General features: G+C 44.1%; 1 protein-coding gene across 1 annotated transcript in view; it reads left to right on the top strand.

The window, feature by feature from the left end:
* EPHB1 (EPH receptor B1) overlaps positions 1-22,339 on the top strand; it is a 644,782-nt gene that overhangs the window by 417,445 nt on the left and 204,998 nt on the right. The window contains exon 4 of the mRNA XM_049870453.1: positions 9,982-10,137. Coding sequence (XP_049726410.1) covers positions 9,982-10,137 — 156 coding nt within the window. The remainder of the gene's footprint in view (positions 1-9,981; positions 10,138-22,339) is intronic.

Raw genomic sequence — 22,339 nt, 5'->3', positions numbered from 1 at the left:
CATCTTAGATGGCTGCTTGCTAGCATTTAAGACCCCAGACACCACTCTTCAAAGTGGGATGCAGAATGTTTTCTTAACAGATGTTATTATGCCAATTGACTTAGATGTCCCCTGAAACCATGGTCCCCAGACCCCTGCCCCTGCTACACTGGCCTTTGAAGCATTCAGTTTATTCAGGAAACTTCTTTGCTTTTGGTTTAGTCCAATTGTGCTGACCTCCCCTGTATTGTGTGCTGTCTTTCCCTTCACCTAAAGTAGTTCTTATCTACTATCTAATCGACTCGAAGGTACTGGGTTTGTTGGGTTATCTAATTAGTGAGTGCCCCTCTCCTACCCCCCTTCCCCACCTCGTAACCACAAAAGAATGTTTTCTTCTCAGTTTAAACTATTTCTCAAGTTCTTATAATAGTGGTCTTATGCAATATTTGTCCTTTTGCAACTGACTAATTTCAATCAGCATAATGCCTTCCAGGTTGCTCCGTGTTATGAAATGTTTCACAGATTCCTCACTGTTCTTTGTCGATGCGTAGTATTCCATTGTGTGAGTATACCATAATTTATTTATCCATTCATCCATTGATGGACGCCTTGCTGCAGTAAACATGGGTGTGCATATATCTGTTTCTGTAAAGGCTCTTATTTCTCTAGGATATATTCCAAGGAGTGAGATTGCTGGATCATATGGTAGTTGTATTTCTAACTTTTTAAGGAAGCGCCAAATCGATTCCCAAAGTGGTTGTACCATTTTACATTCCCACCAGCAGTGTATAAGTGTTCCGATCTCTCCGCAGCCTCTCTAACATTTCTTATTTTGTGTTTTTTGGATTGATACCAGCCTTGTCGGAGTGGGATGAAATCTCATTGTAGTTTTGACCTGCATTTCTCAAATGGCTAATGATCATGAACATTTCCTCATATATCTGGTAGCTACCTGAATGTGTTCTTTAGTGAAGTGTCTATTCATATCTTTTGCCCATTTTTTAATTGGGTTATTTGTCTTTCTGCAGTTGAGTTTTTGCAGTATCACGAGATCAGGCGCTGATCAGAAATGTCATAGTTAAAAACTTTTTCCCAGTGTGTAGGTAGTCTTTTTACTCTTTTGGTGAAGTCTTTGGATGAGCATAGGTGCTTGATTTTTAGGAGCTCCCAGTTATCTAGTTTTTCTTCTCCGTTCTTTATAATGTTTTGTATACTGTTTATGCCATGTATTAGGTCTCCTAACGTTGTCCCTATTTTTTCTTCCATGGTCTTTATCGTTTTAGATTTTATATTTAGGCCTTGGATCCATTTTGAGTTAGTTTTGGTGCATGGAGTGAGGCATGGGTCTTGTTTCATTTTTTTGCAGATGGATATCCAGTTATGCCAGCACCATTTATTAAAAAGATTATCTTTTCCCCATTTAACTGTTTTGGGGCCTTTGTCAAATATCATTTGCTCATATGTGGATGGATTTCTGTCTGGATTCTCAATTCTGTTCCATTGGTCCATATATCTGTTGTCATACCAGTACCAGGCTGTTTTGACTACTGTGGCGGTATAATAGGCTCTAAAATCAGGTAAAGTAAGGCCTCCTACTTTGTTCTTCATTTTCAGTAATGCCTAATTTATCCGGGGCCTCTTTCCCTTCCATATGAAATTGGTGATTTGTTTCTCCATCTCATTAAAGAATGTCGATGGGAGTTGGATTGGAATTGCATTAAATGTATAGATCGCTTTTGGTAGAATAGACATTTTTATAACGTTAAGTCTTCCTATCCATGAGCAAGGTATGTTCTTCCACTTGTGTAAGTCTCTTTTGGTTTCTTGCAGAAGTGTACTGTAGTTTTCTTTGTATAAGTCTTTTACATGTCTGGTAAGATTTATTCCTAAGTATTTTATCTTCTTGGGAGCTACTGTAAATGGCATTGATTTCGTGATTTCCTCTTCCATGTTCTTTTTGTTGGTGTAGAGGAATCCAACTGATTTTTGTATGTTTATCTTGTATCCCGATACTCTGCTGAACTCTTCGATTAGTTTCAGTAGTTTTCTGGAGGATTCCTTAGGGTTTTCTGTGTATAAGATCATGTCATCTGCAAATAGAGATACTTTGACTTCTTCCTTGCCAATCTGGATGCCCTTTATTTCTTTATCTAGGCTAATTTCTCTGGCTAGGACGTCCAGCACAATGTTGAATAAGAGTGATGATAAAGGGCATCCTCATCTGGTTCCCAATCTCAGTGGGAATGTTTTCAGGCTCTCTCCATTTAGGCTGATATTGGCTGTTGGCTTTGTGTAAATGTCCTTTATTACGTTGAGGAATTTTCCCTCTATTCCTATTTTGCTGAGAGTTTTTATCATGAATGGGTGCTGAACTTTGTCAAATATCTTTTCTGCGTCCATTGATAAAATCATGTGATTCTTGTCTTTTGTTTTATTTATGTGGTTGATTACATTAATTGTTTTTCTAATGTTGAACCATCCCTGCATACCTGGTATGAATCCCACTTGGTCATGGTGAATTCGTTTTTTGATATGTTGTTGAATTCTATTGGCTAGAATTTTGTTGAGGATTTTTGCATCTACATTCATGAGGGATATAGGTCTATAATTTTCTTTTCTTGTGGTGTCTTTACCTGGTTTTGGTATCAGGGATGTGGTGGCTTCATAGAATGAGTTTGGTAGCATTCTGTCCTTTTGTATTCTCAGAAATACCTTTAGTAGTAGTGGTGTTAACTCTTCTCTGAAAGTTTGGTACAACTCTGCAGTGAAGCCATCCAGACCAGGGCTTTTTTTTCTTGGGAGTTTTTTTATTACCTTTTCAATCTCTTCTTTTGTTATGGGTCTTTTTAGTTGTTCTACCTTTGTTTGTGTTAGTTTAGGTAGGTAGTGTGTTTTAGGAATTCATGCATTTCTTCTAGGTTTTCAAATTTGAGTATAGTTTTTCATAGTAATCTGATATGATTCTTTTAATTTCAGTTGGGTCTGTTATAATATTGCCCCTCTCATTTCTTATTCGGGTTATTTGCTTCCTCTCCTGTTTTTCTTTTGTCAGTTTGGCCAGTGGTTTATCAATTTTGTTAATATTTTCAAAAAACCAGCTTTTGGTCTTGTTAATTCTTTCAATTGTTTTTCTGTTTTCTATTTCATTTAGTTCAGCTCTAATTTTTGTTTTCTTCCGGTGCCTGTGGGTCTCTTTTGTTGCTCTCTTTCTATTTGTTCAAGTTGTAGGGATAATTCTTTGATTTGGGTCCGTTCTTCTTTTTTGATGTGTGCATTTATTGATATAAATTGGCCTCTGAGCACCACTTTTGCTGTGTCCCAAAGATTCTGATAGGAAGTGTTTTCATTCTCATTGGATTCTCTGAATTTCTTTATTCCATCCTTAATGCCTTTTATGACCCAGTCTTTTTTGAGCAGGGCATTGTTCAGTTTCCAAGTGTTTGATTTCTTTTCCCTGCTTTTTCTGTTATTGATTTCTCCTTTTATGGCCTTATGGTCAGAGAAGATGCTTTGTAATATTTCAGTATTTTGAATTCTGCTAAGGCTTGCTTTATGACCTAATATTCATATCCTTAATATTATTCTTATGATCATGATCATAACCTTATGATTGTTATTCTTATTTTTATAACCCCTTTTCTCTTTTGAGTCTCATTATGGCAGAGCTTTGGTGAACACTCAGTTCAGCTAACCATAGGATGCATACAACTATATAAGGCTGTGCCAAGCAAGTGCCAAGCAAAGGGAAATGCCAAGATCCCAAGACCAGTGTCAACCTTCAGAGAGCTTACAAACTAGTGCAGTAGTTGGATGGTGGGTGGGTGGATGGATGAATGGGTGCATGCATGTATGTCTGGAAACTACTTCGCTGCTCTCAGTTTTCTCAATATATTTCCCCAATGAAAGGGGAGGGGGGAGCCTCCACAAAACCCTGATCCTAATAGGATGTCCAGGGGTTGTTTTGGGAAAAGCAAAGCCTGCTGGTGAGAGGAGATAGATAAATTCCGGTACAGCCTCAGCACCACTTCCTGCCAGGGAGTCTCATGCCTGGAGTTTCCTTGAGTCAGGAGCCCATAGTGTCAACCACTAGTAATGTGACAGTGATGGAGACACTCAGCCACAGGAGTGATGCTAAATCCTGGGCCCAGCTTGCGGGCCACGAGACCTGTGGGCAGAGCTGTGTGCATGGCCTGCAGGAGTTCCTTACCCGCACCATTGCCACCCATCCTTCATTTCTTAGCACCGCTAAGAGTAGCTCTTCTGTCTCTCATACAGGGTGGGACAAAGTGTGGAGATAAAGTGGTGGCTTTAGGACCAATGTGCTCAGGGTAGTGACTCTGTTTCTCCCCGGCCAGGCACATGGACCTCATCCCTCTCACTATCGCCCAGGAGGCAGGCGGGCAGGCCTCCCTGAGCCAGCTGTTCAGCTGCACCTGCCTTGAGAAAAAGGCACCCGGTTCTTAAGCAGGGGATGAATATTCATTGCCATGAAGCTCTGCAAACTCATTTGGGGAAAAAAAAATTAGATCGGGAGAGGTAATCAGATTATTAAAAAGAAAGAGCAAGGACAGAAGGCAGCGGTGGTGGGAAGAACCACATTTAAAATGCAAGGAGAGGCTTTCTTCCCGCAGAGCCGCTCTGACCTCCTGGACCATGCACCAGGAATAGTTAAGCTCTCCCACATTTCTGCTGCATAAAAATGTTGTTTTTTGAGGCCTCAGTCGAGAGCGAGGGGCAGAGGCAATGCATGCCCCTCCACATACTAAAATTATAAAATAATGTATTGTGGGTTTTCGTTTTATCTTCCTTCCATATCAAGAAAAATTGTGAGAGCCAAAGAGGCTCTGGTGAGTGCTGAGTGACAGGTTAAAGGGCTCCAATAAAGATTAGATGGTCCACTATCTCCTGAGGAAATTGCATAAAAGTGGTTATTCCCTCTTGCTTCTATTAATTTCCTCTTCCTGGCGGCTTGGAGATGCTTCATAACCTGATGCTGCAGATGGGGACGAGAGGCGCTTTCCATTATCTCAATCACTGCACTGTTTATGAGACACTTAATCTGTTTCTTCATAAAGTAATAGTACTGTAGGTGATGGATTTAGTGTCACTGGAAGTCTGTGTGCAGGGACAGGAGGGGAGGGGCATTCTCAAAAGCACCCTAAGCATCAGGTAATTTGTTACACTGAGGAAGCTCTGAGGAGAAGTTGGGTGGGCATTTCAAGGTGACCTTCTGAATATCAGCTAGAGGTAGCATGTACCAGTTCCTTGCTGCTTGAAGGGAGAGGGGAATGTTGTGTGTTTTGCCTGGAGAATAGAACATGCCTACATGATAGGGCGGGGGTGCTCAGGTCTGCTCTGCTGAAGTCAGGGGCAGTGTAGGGGTGACGCTTGGCTCTGCAATGCTTTGCAAGATGCTTAAAGGATGTATGGGTCTTCAGAGGTCTAGGGCTTCTGTCTGAACTGTGATCACTTGCAGTGGAGGGAAGAAAACCCCCCTTTTTCCTAAGGAAGCAAAGCAATCGTGGGCTGCAGTGGCATCAGAAATATACAGTCCTCTAGTTACAGGTGTCCCACTGACAAAGGTCTCATGTGAATACACAGCAAGCCAAACGTGGCCCTCCTTTCCCCACCCACCTCCTGGAATAGTGATGAAACTCCTTCTGGCTGAGATTCTCAGCTGGGCACTCTCTGGCCTAATTTCTCTTCCTTTCCCCCATGTTCTTTTACCTCTTCCCTTCTTGCTTTGTCTTTCCTTCTTCTGAATCTTACCTCCTAGCCACTACAAGAAAGTGCTTCTTATGATCCTATCTCATAGTAGGTCCCCCAAATGATGCACATCCTGGCTGACTGGTTAGATCAGCTGTGCTCTCTGTTCCCAGATTCTTCCCCTCCACACGCCCAGCCCTCACTCCTTACTTCCTTGATCCCCACCCCGCTGCACGCAGAATAAGCATGGCTAGTGCAGATCACACTGTATTGGAATCACTGTTCAGCTGTCTCCCCCTCCAGGAAGGGAGCTCCCCAAAGTCTGCAGCCTCATCTGCTCTCTGCTCTATTCCTCTAACGTGGTGCCTGGCTCATTGTGGGTCCTCAGTAAACATCTGTTGAATAAAGAGCTCATCATTTTAGTAATAATGCTGACCATAAATTCTATATCAATAGAAAGACAACCACTGAGTCTTGAAATGACATTAAAACAAAGAATTCTGTTATCCACCTCAACATTGCTCAAAAGTGCCTAGATGTGTTTGGTTAGGCTATAATAATGTTTAATTGTTATTTTTTGAAATTGTAGAGCCCTTGGGCTAAAAAAAAAAAAAATTTAGGCATGGTGTGCAGTCTCCAGTCTGCCAGAGTCCCCATCACTCGCTACTGTATTACTCCCAGTTGCTTTACATACTCAGGTGACCCACCTGGTCCAGAAGCATTTGCATTTGCTTCTTTGCGTAAATGTTGTTTGTCAGATTCTACCCAGAAGCTCCATTCATCACCTCTAATTAAAGTTACTTTTTCTCAAGGGGCAGCACTTAAGCAAATAAATAATAGTTTTCTTATTTATTTTTCATGCTGTTAAAATTTCTAGTGAAATAACATTATTTCCCCCTTTTTCTTTCTGTCGAAGTGGTGGTGTCTGATACAAGATGAGTTAAAAAGGCATTGTGGACTAGCCTGGCACTTACTTTAGTCTTCACTTAAAACATTAATTTGGTGACAAAATATAGCACAAGTATGGTTCCAAGTTTCAAACAAAAGTTTAATAAATGAACTCAGAGATGCTGCTTCTTTATATATTAGGCAATGTCTAGACACAGATTTTATTAAAATATTAACTTAGGGATTTGAATGTTAAGGAGATTCATCTGTTTCATAATTATAGATAAAATATATCTTATAGATACAGTGATTCACCCATTATACAAAACAGAAATGATCTATGCAGAACCACATTCTTCCATTTGGTTCCAGGATTTATTTGCCTTTCCTTGGGACTCCAACCTTATATTCTAACCCTGAGTTCCAAAAGACCCTACAGGGCAAACTTGTTTTTCAAAAAGGAGTGGGTAGGTGGGGGATGGAGAGCGGAATTAGCATTTATTTAGCACATAGTAATGCCAGGTACATTTTCATATTTGAGTTTGTTAAATTCTAACAACCTGTGAAAGTTGTTGAGGGAATTATGTGTTCTTTTTTATAGATTCTTTATACAGATGAGTAAACCAAGTCTTTAAAGAATTACTTAACTTGCCAGTGGTCACCTAGCTAGGAACAAGGAGAGCCAGGAATCAGAGCCAGGACTGTCTGACCACTGCCCAGTGCTCTTTGCTCTGGGAAGGGTGGATTCAGATCCCCTCCCAGGACCTCTCCCACCAACCTTTCTTTCAGCTTTTGTCTCCAAAGCCCAGCTTGGATCCATTCCCCTCCTTTTCCTCCCCTCCTCTAATGGCCACCTCTGAGCTGCCTTCCTCCGTCAGAAATCTCAGAAGGCAATTTCCAAATTTCTCTGCCACTTGTGGATATCAGGATGATTGTTTATGCTGTTAACTTATTAAATGTAAAGCAAGGAGGCTTTTAAGTGCTATAATGAAGTAAAAACACCTTGTTCTTCTTGGGCTGATACATTAAGAAAATTACAGTGTGACAGGGACCATATATGAATGCATGAGTTGTCACCACTCCACCCTCCCCTGCTTTCCAGGAAAAAGGCTCATGGTGTGTTTGGACAGCACAGGTGTGGGATTGTTTTGTGTTCATAGGCTCCAGAACGGAAAAGGGCCCAGGCATGCTGGGTGATTTAAAATGGAAAGGGCCAAGGGCTTCTCACAGGAGACAAGGAAGAGACATGGAAAGAGAAGAGTAGAGAGGGGGAAAGAGAGAGAGGGAGAGATTCTACTGAATGGACTAGGGTGTTTAGGGTAGGCCATGCAATGATTTCCCTTTTGGCATTTTATTTGTTGAGTCTGTAGTAAAGATTTAAGTTGCCCCTCCCCCTACCAGAAGCTTCTTTTGTATGTGCTGAGATGGGTCAGCAAACAGCCCATTTTTACGTGGGTTATAATAGAAATCTTTAAGGACCTTATTGGATCATCTAGACAACATTCACCTCAGTGTGTTGCATGGAATATTTAAGTGCCAGGAAGTTCTCTACAAAGCATGGTTTCTTGGTTAGATACTCTAAGAAAACATAACATCCTATAATTCTGCTTTGGAAGTTCTGCCATAAAAAAAAATTTTTTTTTTATTGGGATTAAATTTTTTAATCTACATTTTCAAAATATATCTGACCATAGAACCCTTTTGTAAGTAAACAAACAAACAAAAAAACCTGTTTCCATCAAGTCGATTTGTAACAGATGTTAACAACTCAAAGAACTTGGACTCCATGGAACACACCAAGTTATACCATTCTAGAACATTCCATTTCAGAGATTGCCTCCAGTCTGAGATGAGCTCCCGCCCTGGGGCACTTCCAGAGTCATGAAAATGTATACCTCCCTTTAAGTGAGCGATGGAGTAAGGAAACACAGCATAGGAAACAGCTCTTCCTTTCTGTGCAAAAGTCATTTTTTTTTTTCTCAAATAGATGTATACCATCACTATCATTTTTCCCACTGTGTGATTGTGGGAAACTTTTTTAACCTCTCTGTGTCCCAATTTCCTCATTAGCAAAATGGAGATAATAATAGCTACCCCATAGAGTAATGCATGTAAAGTGCTTAATAAGACATGTCAACAGATGGTGGCTACTGCTATTACGAAAGAGCATTCTCCACTTTCCAGGAGGGAACAATATATTTGGGAAAATGAGTTTTGTATAAGTAGAACAAACTGTAATGGTAGGAATCACATTATATTACAATTGTATGACTACACTGGATACGGGCTCCTTGAGGGCAGGTTCTGTAGTTTAAATTCCCTGGGTCAGGTTCCCAGGTACAGAGTAAGTGAGGTGTGTACTAAGGCCAACTGATATGATCAGTTAGTAAGTTTTACCCAGTCTCAAAGGAGGATGAGCCAGAGCAGGGAAGAATCAGGGGCAGAGAAGTTGAAGGAAAGTAAGACAGGCAGGGATGATCTTTTGAGGGGTCGGTGATGGGGAGACCAGATGCCTGGAGTTGAAAGGCTCTGTAGATGAGGCATGGTAAGAGTCTGAGGGACTTTGCAGGGCATGGATCTTCACAAGCTGACCCAGCAGGGAACTGGGAGGGGGTACCCCACATCAGAGTGTAACTCCAGCAGGCGTTGGGCTGGGGCTATACCAGGCATTCCCAATCTTCTCCACGGTCATGTGCATGATGGATGACACCAAGTGCATGACACATTCCCTGGTACACTCCCTGCAGTATCATCTGTTCTTTGCCCCCTTCCCTAAGCATATCAAAATGCAATTAAGGGAGAAGGATATTGTTAAAACAGCAGCCTTGAAATCACTTTAATTTCTTTTTAAAGAATCATTCATGAATTTCAGTCCTTTATCATAGTTCATAACAAGTTCTTGTTAGCACATCTCACAGTGTCCCTCACGTGTATTGCAACATGGCACTTAGAGTCATGGGACTATCCATTGTCACCAGGACCTCTTTCCATTTGAGGACATAAGGTGAGTTTACTTCAGTGAGTGGCTCAGAGGAAGGCCCTACTGTCAGCCAGGTGGAAGGGGGAGGGAGTAACCATTTATAGAACACTTATGTCTCAGGCACTGAGCTACACATTAGATTCATTTTCTCAATTAAATCTCTCGACACGCCTGAAAGAGAAGAATCATTATTCATACTGTTCAAGTGAAAAAGACCATTGGTACCAGGAAGGTATAATTCACTAAGAATTTTTGAAGAATTGGGAGTGTCCAAATAGTGATTCCCTCAATCCGAGATACTTGCTTAGGGCAAGAGGGCATCTCAATGTCATTTTTAGGGATCTAGAATCTTTCATTTTCTGGTTTCAGGGAAAGGCCTCTGGCTGCCGTTCTTCCACTAATAATCAGATGGTTTCCTTGTGTTCCAGCCTGTCCTGCAGGGACCTTCAAGGCCAGCCAGGAAGCTGAAGGCTGCTCCCACTGCCCTTCCAACAGCCGTTCTCCATCGGAGGCATCTCCCATCTGCACCTGCCGGACTGGCTATTACCGAGCGGACTTTGATCCCCCAGAGGTGGCATGCACTAGTAAGTGTTGGGGCTCTGGGCCAGGGAGTTTTGTTCCAGTGCAGTGCAAGTGGTGGAGCTGGAAAGATAAGACATGCCTGGTGGATAGAAACACAAAGTAGAAACAGTGGCTGTGGTGCTGAAGCGGACAGCTCCTGTGCTGGGGCTCCAGGGCCCTTGCCTCTGCTCCATAAGTAGCGCAGGGTCAGAATTATACTTTCTGCCCCCTTTCTGCCAGATGGAAGGGCCTTTCTGTCAGTCATGAAGGATGGCTTATGCCTACCTGTGATGGTTTAAGGTTGTGTGTCAATTTGGCTGGGCCATGATTCTCAGTGGTTTGGCAATTATTTAATCATGTAGTTTGGCAGTTATATAATGATATTATATGGCTGTTATGTGATGATGTAGTCATCCTCCATTTTTGATATAATGTAATCACCTCCATGATGTGATCAGCCAATCAGTTGTAAGGGGAGTTTCCTCAGGGGTGTGGCCTGCATCCAATATATATGGATGTTCTGGCAAAGCTTGCTGGTTTTTGCTTGCTCTGGATCCTACATCTAGTTCATCATCATCTGACCTCTGGATCTTGGAACTTGAGCCAGCATCCTGCCGTACTGCCTGCTGATCTTGGGATTCATCAGCCTCCATAGCCCATGAGCCAGCAGCCTGCTGTCTGGCCTGCTGATCTTGGGTTCATCAGCCCCCGTAGCTTCAGGAGAAGCCTCCAGCCTGACGCCTGACCCACAGACTTGGGACTTGCCAGTCTCTACAATCACATGAGCCATTTCCTTGAGATAAATTTCTATCTCTGTCTCTCTCTGCCTCTCTCTCTCTCTATATATATATACATATGTTTCATTGGTTTTGCTTCTAGAGAACCCAGCCTAAGATACCACCAGAGGATAAAATAGCAGCCTGTAGAATTCTTGAAGTGCGAAATTCAAGGATATTGCAACAACTCCTACTAACTCGTTCAGTCACCACTTCCAATAAGCCCCTCCTTGTCCTACAGCTGAGAATATCCTTTCTTCTCTGGGCTTCCTGCACCTCTGAAGTGATCCTTCCTCAGAGGTCTCATCATTTCTCATTGACGAGTTAATCTATACTCACCTTATCTCAGGGACGAGTGGAGTCTTTGTGTTCCATATTGTCATTTCCTTGTGTTCCTTCTAATGTCCAGCATGGGTGGAGCACCTGTGCTATTGCCAGATGATAAGACCAGAGACCTGGCCACAGTGTGCATCTTTGAGGCAGAAATTCTGGGGACCAGGGATAACCCATCACCCTTATTTTCTCTACCATTCTCTGCTATACAAGGAATGACAGTCATTCTGACAAAAGCATGGGAGCCCTGACTCTACTTTGTGGGTATGGAAGGGAAAAGGGAGAATTCCCTCCCAGTCTTTTCCCTTATAATCATGGGATGGCAGGGAACACCACTCTCCCTGCACAACATACTTGTTACCCTAAGTATTACAGCCCTGAAATAGACTCTCTCATTTCAGTGTTCCATTGTACTGAGAGTCATTGCCCTTGGTTAGCTTCTAATTATGCTAGAGTTCTTCTGGGTTGGATGCTGCTTCCTGACTCCCTGTGAGCAGGAACTTTCCCTTCTGGGGCCAAGTACCTTCCACCGCCTTCCATCCCCAGCACAGAAGGACAGAGCGTTTCGTATATACAGTTGGATGAACAGAACAAATGGCTATACTCCAAGTGGAAGAATTCCTTCATTCTGGCCTTGCAGTGTATGCAGCCTTTGCTGGTAAAGAGGAGGAATGAAAGTGTCTTCTAGACCAAGGCCCTGAGCTCAATCAATGTTTATAGACTCGAACTAAGGAAAAGCTCATCCTCTTGAAAACTGATTTTTCCTAGGCCTCTTTCGCTGGTGGGTTGGTATTAAAAGAAATGATTCCATTTCTGCTGATCACAGTCCCTGTCTTTCTGTTGTGGTGTCTCTTGCACTGATTTATGAGGATCCCCTGGGGTCTCCTGTGACCCTGAAAAGTATAGTTTAATGCACTTCTTTAGAAGCCACTTCAGGCTGCTGAATCCCTGCTGCCTGAATGTGCAGACCTAAGACCGTCTCCATGGTTGCCAAGGCCTATGTCCGTGGTCTCACAGCTTCCCTCCTGAAAACACTCCTTCCGCTTCCACTAGTGGTCCCTCTCTCACAGGCCAGGCTCCATCTGCAAACCAGCTCATACAAACAGAAGCTGGGCCTTCCAGCTCCCCTCTTCCGCAGACACACCCTATAAATCCATCCAGTTTATGGATAAGGTCACCTAGAGGGAAAGGTAGGCATATTAGTCTCCTAGGGCTTCTTGAACAAAGTACCACAAACTGGCTGGCTTATAAGCACAGAAATTTATTGCCTCAAAGTTTTAAAGGTTGAGAATCCAAAATCGAGGCGTTGACCATGTTGATTCCTTCTGAGGGCTCTGAAGAAGAATCTGTTCCTTGCTTCTCTTCTAGCTTCTGGTGATCCTTGGCGTTCCTTGGCTTGGCATCATTCCCTCTGTCTTCACATGGCCATCTTCCCTTTGAGTCTGTATCTGCATCTCTTCTTTTTTAAGGACACCACTCAGATTGAATTGGGACCCACCCTAATCCAGTATGACCTCATGTTAACTTAACTGATAGGATCTTCAAAGAGTCTATTTCCAAATAAGGTCATAATCATAGGTACCAGGAGTAGAACTTCAACATATCTGTTTGGGGGACACACTTTAAAACAGTAGGCCAATGATCAGTTTCTCAGAACTCTGACGTGGAGCTGTCCTCCTTGCTATAGAACCTCTCTCACCTGTATCTCTTGAGCCTCATCTTCCAGACATCTCACCTGAAATGTGTGAACCAACAGGACTGATACCTAGAAATATAGGAATATCCCAAACCTCCAGTCTGCACGTGGCCGACCTGCACTCTGAGCTGACTACCCATAATTCTGACTTCACCTCATCAAATCAGACCTCATAAGGCTTCTCTCTCTTGCCTCTGGTCAGGCTAGCTCTGGGGTTAGGTGCCTTTCCCCGCTCCCTGTGGTCCCATCGTAATCTCCTCACCTTACCCAGAGTATCATCACACACCTGCGACACTCTTTATGTAGGCCTGTGCTCTTACACTGCAAGACTTGGTGTGCCAGAGTTAGATCAGGAATCACCAAAGCAAAACCATACTTGGCTCAGCTGGGGGGTGAGGGGAGGTTTTTTCCAGTCCCCGCCATGGCCTGTAGGGGCAAGTATGTGGTGAGGGAACCCAGAGGGCAGGGTTGGGGCTGCAACGTGATGCTAGGCAAAACAAGTGTAAATAAGCCTATTATTTTATGGAGGCTCATTATATATTTGATTTATTGTGTGCCAGGGAAGTAGTGTATGAAAAAGTCAATTTGTTGGCTTTTATACTCTCATTAGGGTTTCCTTTTAAAGCATTCTAATTGGAGGTGCCATCTGTTCTCTTGAAAAGCATCACACATCACCACAGTAAATAATTTTTCAGATAAAAGGAGTATATCTGGAGTGGTTGAGGCAAGGCACAGCCCTACACATGGCCTTGGGGGCCCAGATGGGTCAGCAGACTGATCAGGGCAGTTGTGCATCAGCCTAGCCCAGCCCAGCCCGAGAGAGGCTGGTAGGGGTGGGGAGGGCACCAGGGCTCTTTCACTTTGCAAGTACACTCCTGCATCCACCCTATCAGGATACATTTACAACCTGGCTGGGCTCTGGGAGTAACCAGGTAAAGGAGGAGAGCTTCTGTCTTTCTAAAATGTCTGGGGCAGTGAGCATTAATAGTGTCCCAATTCTATAGTCATGCGGGGGGGGGAGGGTGTGGGCTGCACCAGGAGTGTCCAAGAGCCAAGGCTTGGCAGTCCGGAAGGGCCCCAGGTCTGACCTGTCACAGTTGTCTTTAAATGAAATTGTATCAACAGCCACACTCATTCACTGATAATAGTGAAAATTTAAAAAGAACCTGTTTATCTTACAGCTTTAAAAGGTGCCCCTTTTCAAGGCCAAACAACCTGTAGTGCGCTAAGAATTTATTTCTTTGTTGCTTTATTGTGGTAAAAAATATACATCACAAAACATTTGCCAATTCAGCTCTTTTGCAGGCACAATTCAGCGACATCAGTTATGTGCATCCTGTGTGCAACCATCACCACTGTCCGTTTCCAGATTATTCTTCCCCCCTACTAACAGACACTCAATGCCCCTAAGCAAAGACTCCCTGTAAGAATTAATATTTTAATGAGTTCTATTCGTTAGTTTTTTTTTATTCATCTCTTGGGACCAGCACATGTATCGTCACTGTATTTCTATAGTGTTAAAAGTTTTAACTTACTCAATCTAAACTTGTAAAATGCATGACAACTTTTGTATCCCTGTTTGGGCATTTCCTCATTTTCTTTCTAATCTTCTGGGAGAAACTGGGACCCCCTTGGCCCTGAGAGGTCCTGGCAGTCCTGTGTGTCCAGCCTTGTCCTTGGCAAAGTTTGTGCCCAGGCTTGGAGTCCTGGATCTGCTGCATAAATGTCATATGCTGATTGCCCCCTTGTCCAGTCATGCCCCAATACCTGCTTATACCCAGGAAGAAGCCTTGTCCCCCTGCAGGCAATGGAAGGAGAAGAGAGAGGGCTAAGAAGGCTGGTATAAGGGCTTGAGATGTGTGCTGCAGCATGCTAAAGCTGCCCTTGAAGAAAGAGGGAAGACCGAAGTCATGCGTGGGATGACGTAGAGATGGAGGAAGCTAGAGACAGGCCACATGTGACACCCCATCCTTCCCTGCTAATAAAACCTGCTGAGCTTCAGGGACAGAGGGGGCCACCTTCAATGAGTAGTTACCAAAGACCCACTTCCACTGATGGGCAGGGAAAAGGAAAGTTCTAGCCATACCAGCAGGAGGGCATGTAAAGGTTGTGGGCTGAGGAGCTGACTCTGAGCTTTGGGCCCACTGAACATCGGCTGAGGAAGCTCCACTTTCCTGTCCTGCTGCCTCCCTGGGCTCTTTGGGAGCGTTGGCAACCCCAGACTTTGCCAGTCTTAGATGGGTGCTGGGAACGCTTATATAATCTATTACGTGTAGCATTCAGGAGAAGGGCTTTGGCACTTTACAAAGTGTGAGTTTTGACTCTTAACCATCTCTGTGACCTTGGGCAAGGTACTAAACTTGCTAAAATGAGGGTGATAATAATGTGTGCCCTTCTGGGCTGTTATGTGGCTTAAACAAAAGAGTATTAGAGAGTCTTTGGTACAGTGCCTAATTCATAGTAAACTCTCAATTAGTGTTAGAGCTTGCCTTGGTTACATGACTGGAAAGTGTGAAGACTGCAGCAGATATGGAAGCTTCCAGCAAGAAAGTATGTTGGCGATCTGAAAATAAAAATGAGGTCCTCACAGGGAGTCCAGGTTTGAACCCATTCCTGAGTGTCACAGGAGAATCCATTGTGTGGCCCCAACCACACCTTGGCCTGAAGATCCTGGTGGAAACAAACGAGGAAGTTACCATCCCTGAAACTGGATGCACTGTGGGAGGACAGAGGAAGGCACAGACTGATATCCTGTATCCTGAGAACTCAGGCGCTGTTGCTCCCAGAACTTAGAGGCACTGAGGAGCTGGGCAGGAGTATATACCTGACAAGGCTGGTTTCAGTACTCAGGGGCCAGAGGCACATGGACTCTTCCAAGTGAGACAGGCTTCTTTCTACAGGAGGCAAGGGGAATGTGGCTGGGCCAGCGAAAAAGGGTCAAAATTGGGAATGATGGAACTCACATTATGTGTAAGCATTAGTTGACAGAATGTAAGTGAAGCCCCAGGATGGAAACTCAGGTCTGTCTGACTCCAGTGTAGGTGAGAAGTCACGGAGGAAGTGCACTGCAGTGTGAAACCAAGCACCACATGCATGTCTTTGGTTTTAAGTAATTTCTAGTTTATTGGGGGACAAAATGGAAAGGAGGAATTTATGAAGCAGGTAAAAATAGATAATTATACCTTATAAAATTGCTGTCTGTGAAAAACGATGCAGAAGGACTAGTGTGAAAATAATTGCCTTGTTACATTTCTGACCACAAAAAACCCTTCTCTGTCACCCACATGGGAGAAACTTTGATGGATCATGGAGACAAGCTAGTGCTTGTCTTGTTTCTTTTATTTCTTCTTCAAATGCAATGGGTTGCCCTCAGCAGTTTTAATCATAGAACTGAAATGAAGAAGGGGCTCCAGAGGTCACTGCCTTGTCCCCTGAATCTGACTGCAGTCTCCTCAGATGAAGGGGATCATGCTGGGTGGACCTGTGGAATCCATCCTGACCTCCCTCCTGACTCACCAAGAGAGGCAGGAAAACTGGGTGGCAAGAGCCTGGGCTTGGGGCTTGGATCCTGATAATGTAACTAGGCATGTCTCTTAGCTTCTTGGAACATGTTTCCTCCTCATCAAAAGTGGGTATGATGGAACTTACACTATAAGGTGTAAGTATTAAATGCCAGAATGTAAGTAAAGCCCAGGATGAAAATTCATGTCTGTCTGACTCCAGTGCCACAGTCTCGTACATAGTGAAACTGAAGTATGGTAGCTGTTAGGATGATGTTGTGGAGGGTGGTGGTGGTAATGGTAGTTTACTGTTATTCTCACTCTTGAATCCCACAGAGAAGGATAAGAATCAGTTCTTCCCTCTCCCATCTCTGCATACTCTAATCTCTTTCCTTTAAGTTCATGTTTCATCCTTTAAGGGGCTGGCAGCTGTTCCCTTCCTTCATCTAAACCACCTTAGGGCAGCAGTGTGATCCCTGTAGCACAGGGATCCTGCTAGCTGGGTAGACTGCCCAGGAAGGTGGCATCCCAGTGCTCTGGCTCTGGTCTTCTCAGACAGGCTGGAGGAATGGAAAAGAGGTTACCAGAGCCCAGAGGATGAAAAGGGTCTTGGGAATGATTGAAATAGAAAGATATCTTCTGCTGGATTTCCTCTGCTGCCAGGCTTGGTGGATTGGTGGACTTGTGAAAAGTCTGTAAGAAGCACTAGCTCATAAACTGTCTCCCCTTAGTTTCAACCACAGTTCTGCTGAGTCATGCTTGATAAGCTCTCCAGTGATGGTTTCCTTTAGATCCACCGACCCCAACCCACCCATTGCCGTCAGGTCAATTTCAACTCAGCATGTTTACCCTATAGGACAGAGTAGGACTGCCCCATAGGGTTTCCAAGGCTGTAATCTTTACTGAAGCAGAGTGCCACATCTTCCTCCTGTGGAGTGGCTGGTGGGTTCGAACTACTGACCTTTCGGTTAGCAGCCAAACACTTCTTTAACCACTGCGCCACCAGGGCTTCTATTCCTTTAGACCAAAAAAAAAAAAAAAAACCCACGGCCATCAAGTCAATTCCAACTCATGATTCTGTTCATAGATACTCAGATGTGTCTTGGAAGAAAGGCCTGGCAATGCTACTTCTAAAAAATCAGCCATTGAAAACCCCATGGAGCACCATTTACTCTGACACACATGAGGTCACCGTGAGTTGGAAATGACTTAATGGCAATTGGTTTTACCAGGTGTGGTGTAATGAATTACTTACATGACCTTTCTAGCCGTGGTCTTATAACTCCCACCCAGGTGGTTGAGTGGGATTGTATGAAAGGGTAATTGTGGCCCACCAAGGGGATTGGTCAATTTTGCCTTAAAAGAGAGCCAATTCCAGAACAGAGAGAAAGAGCCCACCACCACCAAGGAAGGAGAGGCCAGTAGGAGAGACCAGCAGGACACACCTGCAGGAGAGACCCATGGAGCAGAAAGCTGAGTGCCTTTGGGTAGAGGCCTAGGGCCAAGGAGAGGTGTGCCTGATGCACACCTCTCCTTGGCCCTAGGGAGAGGCACAGTTAGGAAGAGGATGTCCTAATGGAAGAACTGTATCCTGCGTGTTCCTGAGCCTGAGATGTAACTGATACTTCCCTGATAAACCCCATAATCGAGAGTATGGTCTGTGCGTTCTGTGTGGCCAATGAATTATTGAACCCAGAGAAGTAGAGGGTGCTGTGCAAGGGACTGTTGGTGTCAGACTTAGTAAAGATGGCAGAGAGAGGAGGTTTGTCTGGCCTCTACCTCATGGGAGTCAGCTTTGTGCTATTGATCTTGGTTCTCCTTCCCACTTGTGAGGTTAGAGGAGGTCAGATACTGCCCCCATGCCGTTTTTACATCAGGGCCTTCAGTAAAACATACACTTATGTTTCTGCTTGTATTGGTAAAAGGGCTACTTGATTTTACCCTGATACATCACCCATGTTGCACATAAATAAATATATCATTGGGGTATTTGAGGGGAAGGTAGTCTGTGTTTTCCTTGACGTGAAGTTCGGACAAGGGTCATAGATCAACAAGAGTCGTAGGTCAACCTGTTTCAGGGCATGCCTGGACTTGGACTCACGCTCTGTGCTGACAGGCTGCATGGATTATACACCTGGATGCAGAATGGAGGAAGTGTGACTGCAAGCTGAAAGCTATTTATAACTGTCACTGCTGCTTCAAGGAGGGTCAGTGTTGCCTGTGTAAACACACTTTCACACTTCTATAATCTACAATTTCCTTTCACAATTGTTTGACCCACATGGACATAACCCTTTTGAGGAATCGTATAGCTCTAAGTTTTAAACTAATAGCTGCGTACACATGCTGACGTTTTTGTTTCAATGTTATGTCGCCAGAGCATTTGGAGTCACAGATTGTTGACATTTGGAGCAGCCTTCTAGGTCTTGCTGCCCCACCTCCTCCCCAATGTCAGCTTCTCTCTCCAACAGCCCTGGAGGCAGCCATTCCACTTTTATTTTTCTGTGTATTTGTGATGACAGACAACTCAAATATATTGCAGGGCAGCTCCATTCCATTGCTAGACAGCCATCATCCCTCACTGTAGGGGAGATCGTCTGGACCTTGTGTTGGACACTCCTTGCCGTTGGCCCACACTGAAAGCCAGTGTTCTGCAAACACAGGAAAGCCGTGTTCCCAGTGCTTAAGAACAGCTTTTTCATCCTTTCTTATCACCTACATTAGGCTAAATATCTGCAGTTTCATCTGTTCCCCAAAGGACATGATATCCTGACCCTTCACTGTCCTGGCTGGCCTTTTCAAAATCCCTCATATTTGTCAATAAAGCTCTCAAAATATGGCACCCAGAATGGAACATGCGACCGTCTCCTGAGAGCAGCGTTCAGTGACTGGGATACTGGGATACTGTTGCTTCTCCCTTTTGGGAGAAGCCAGGCCACTGTGGGCTCCTACCAGACTTGCTAGCCACTAGACATTCACAGTTTTTGTTTGTCCCCTCAGGAAATGCTGCCCATTTGGGTCTCCCCTATTCTGCACTTATAAATGTGAATTTCTAAATTTTGCCTCGTGGATGTAGATACAGTACGAACCAAAAAAATAAATAAAATGAAACCAAACCCGTTGCCTTCGAGTCAACTCTGACTCATAGTATCCCTATAGGACAGAGTAGAGCCTGCCCCATAGAGTTTCCAAGGAGTAGCTGGTGGATTTGAACTGCTGACCTCTGGGTTAGTAGCTGTAGGACTTAACTACTACACCACCAGGGTTTCTGATACAGTATAAATCACAGTGTAAATCATTTTGAATGCTGACTTTGATTGTCTTTCAAATGAGGCATATTAGTGCAGTGGTTAAGAGTGTGGGCTCCAGAGTCTGTCTGCTTGGTTTTGAGTCCCACTATGCCGCTTGCCAGCTTTGTGACATGGGGCAAGTGACACGGCTTTCCTGTGTTTCTTTGTCCTCGTCCATAAAATGGGGATAATATGGATGTCTGCCTTACTGCATTGTCATGGGTATTAAATGAGATAGTACTATTCATAGCAGGGTTTATCACAGAGGAAGCATTCAATGAAAGGAAGTCATTTTATTACTGTTGGAATTATGTACCCTATCTTGTCATTATTTCCAAAGCAACTAACATCCAAGAACTTGCCTTATTGTTTTGCCAATACTTCCTCCTTCTATACACAAGTATTTCAAGGGACGCTTTCTTCAGCTGCCCCTGTTGCAATCTAGGTATGCATTCTTTACTTCACTCCCTTTCTCTGCAGGTTAATAAATTTTTAGCAAAAGAAACCATGTCAGGTGGCCTGATTACACTGAGAGAACGCCTGCCGGTGCTTGTCACAAAACACTCATTTCATTGTGAGGTTCCAGAAGTTGGAGGGATTGAGGTAAAACTCATTCACTTAATCTATGATCTTTTTACTTTGAAAGCCAGACAAAGTCTACCCCCTGACTTTGAGACCCCATCTTGTCGTGAATGTTTCCTGGTGTGCTCTGACAGTGGCTCTAATGTCAGATTTGCAGGTTCTGGTCCCAGGGGGCTGATTGGTCTGGGATGGATGCTGGAACTTGATGACAGCTGCAGCTCAGGGCCCTAACCTCCTCTACTTCAGTTCTCCTCCTGGAAGAAGAGGACATATTGGGAATGAGGGGCCCTGCGTTTTCTGCCTCTCGCAGCACCTTACTCCTCCTTAGGAAGGAGAATGCCTTGCTTTGCACACTGAGTGTTTTGCTCTGCTTAGAGCTTGTCTTAGTGTCCTAGTGCTGCTATAACAGAAATACTACAAGTGAGTGGCTTTAAAGGACAAAACTTATTTCCTTACAGTTTGCAGGCTTAGAAGTCTGAATTCAGGGCACTGGCTCTAGGGAAAGGCTCTCCCTGTGTTGGCTCTGGGGGAAGATCCTTGTCTGCTTCTGTAGCTCTGCCATTACTGGGTTCCTTGGCGATCATCACATGGCATTTACCTTCCCCTGTTTGTGCTCACTTGCCTCTGTGTCTAGGCTACTTTCTATACCAACTCAGAAGTGATTACGTTTAGTACACACTCTATACTGATATGGTCTCATTAACATAACAAAGAAATCCTTACTTCTGAATAGGATTACATCCACAGATACAGGGGACCGAGACTCCAACACATGCTTTGGGGGGACACAATTCAATCTATAATAGAACTGTTCGGGTACAGGGCTCTCTCTGAGCCCTAGACTAGAAGCTCTTTGACATGCTGACATTTTTACACTCTTTTGTGGCCTTACACAGTAAGTGACTGTCTTAGTCATCTAGTGCAGCTATAACAGAAATACTACAAGGGGGATGGCTTTAACAAAGAGAACTTTATTCTCTCACAGTCCAGTAGGCTAGAAGTCCGAATTCAGGGTGCCAGCTCCAGGGGAAGGCTTTCTCTCTCTGTCAGCTCTGGAGGAAGGTCATTTGTCATCAGTTTTCCCTTGGTCTGGAAGCATCTCAGCGCAGGAACCTCAGGTCCAAAGGACGTGCTCTGCTCCTGGTGCTGCTTTCTTGGTGATATGAGGTTCCCAACTCCCTGCATGCTTCCCTTTCCTTTTATCTCTTGAGAGATAAAAAGTGGTGCAGGCCACACTGCAGGGAAACTCCCTTTACATTGGATCAGGGAGGTGGCCTGAGTAAGGGTACTGTTACAACCCCACACTAATCCTCTTAACATAAAATTACAATCACAGAATAGAGTACAGCCACACAATACTGGCAATCATGGCCTAACCAAGTTGATGCACACATTTTGGGGGGACAAAGTTTAATCCATGACAGTGACTAACACATTTAAGTGGAAAGAACACTGCCCTTGGGATTAGGTAGATCAGTTGACACTCAGTGTCACACACATAGTGAGTGCTCAATAAATTGTTGTCTTTGTTGTAGTTTTTTTTATTGTGCTTTACGTGAAAGTTTACAAATCAAGTCAGTCTCTCATACAAAAATTTATATACGCCTTGCTATATACTCCTAATTGCTCTCCCCCAAATGAGACAGCACACTCCTTCCCTCCACTCTCTATTGTCATGTCCATTCGGCCAGCTTCTGACCCCGTCTGTCCTCTCATCTCCCCTCCAGACAGGAGATGCCCACATAGCCTCCTGTGTCTACTTGATCCAAGAAGCTCACTCTTCACCAGTATCATTTTCTATCCCATAGGCCAGTCCAATCCCTGTTTGAAGAGTTGGCTTTGGGAATGGTTCCTGTCTTGGGCTAACAGAAGGTCTGGGGACCATGACCTCAGGGGCCCTTCTAGCCTCAGTCAGACCATTAAGTCTGGTTTTTTATGAGAATTTGAACTCTGCACCCCACTGCTCTCCTGCTCCTTCAGGGGTTCTCTGTTGTATTCCCCGTCAGGGCAGTCATCGGTTGTAGCCAGGCACCATCTAGTTAGTTCTT

The sequence above is a fragment of the Elephas maximus genome, chromosome 26, assembly GCF_024166365.1.
Source record: "Elephas maximus indicus isolate mEleMax1 chromosome 26, mEleMax1 primary haplotype, whole genome shotgun sequence".
NCBI classification, from domain to species: domain Eukaryota; kingdom Metazoa; phylum Chordata; class Mammalia; order Proboscidea; family Elephantidae; genus Elephas; species Elephas maximus.
This window is presented reverse-complemented; position numbering and strand designations above follow the sequence as displayed.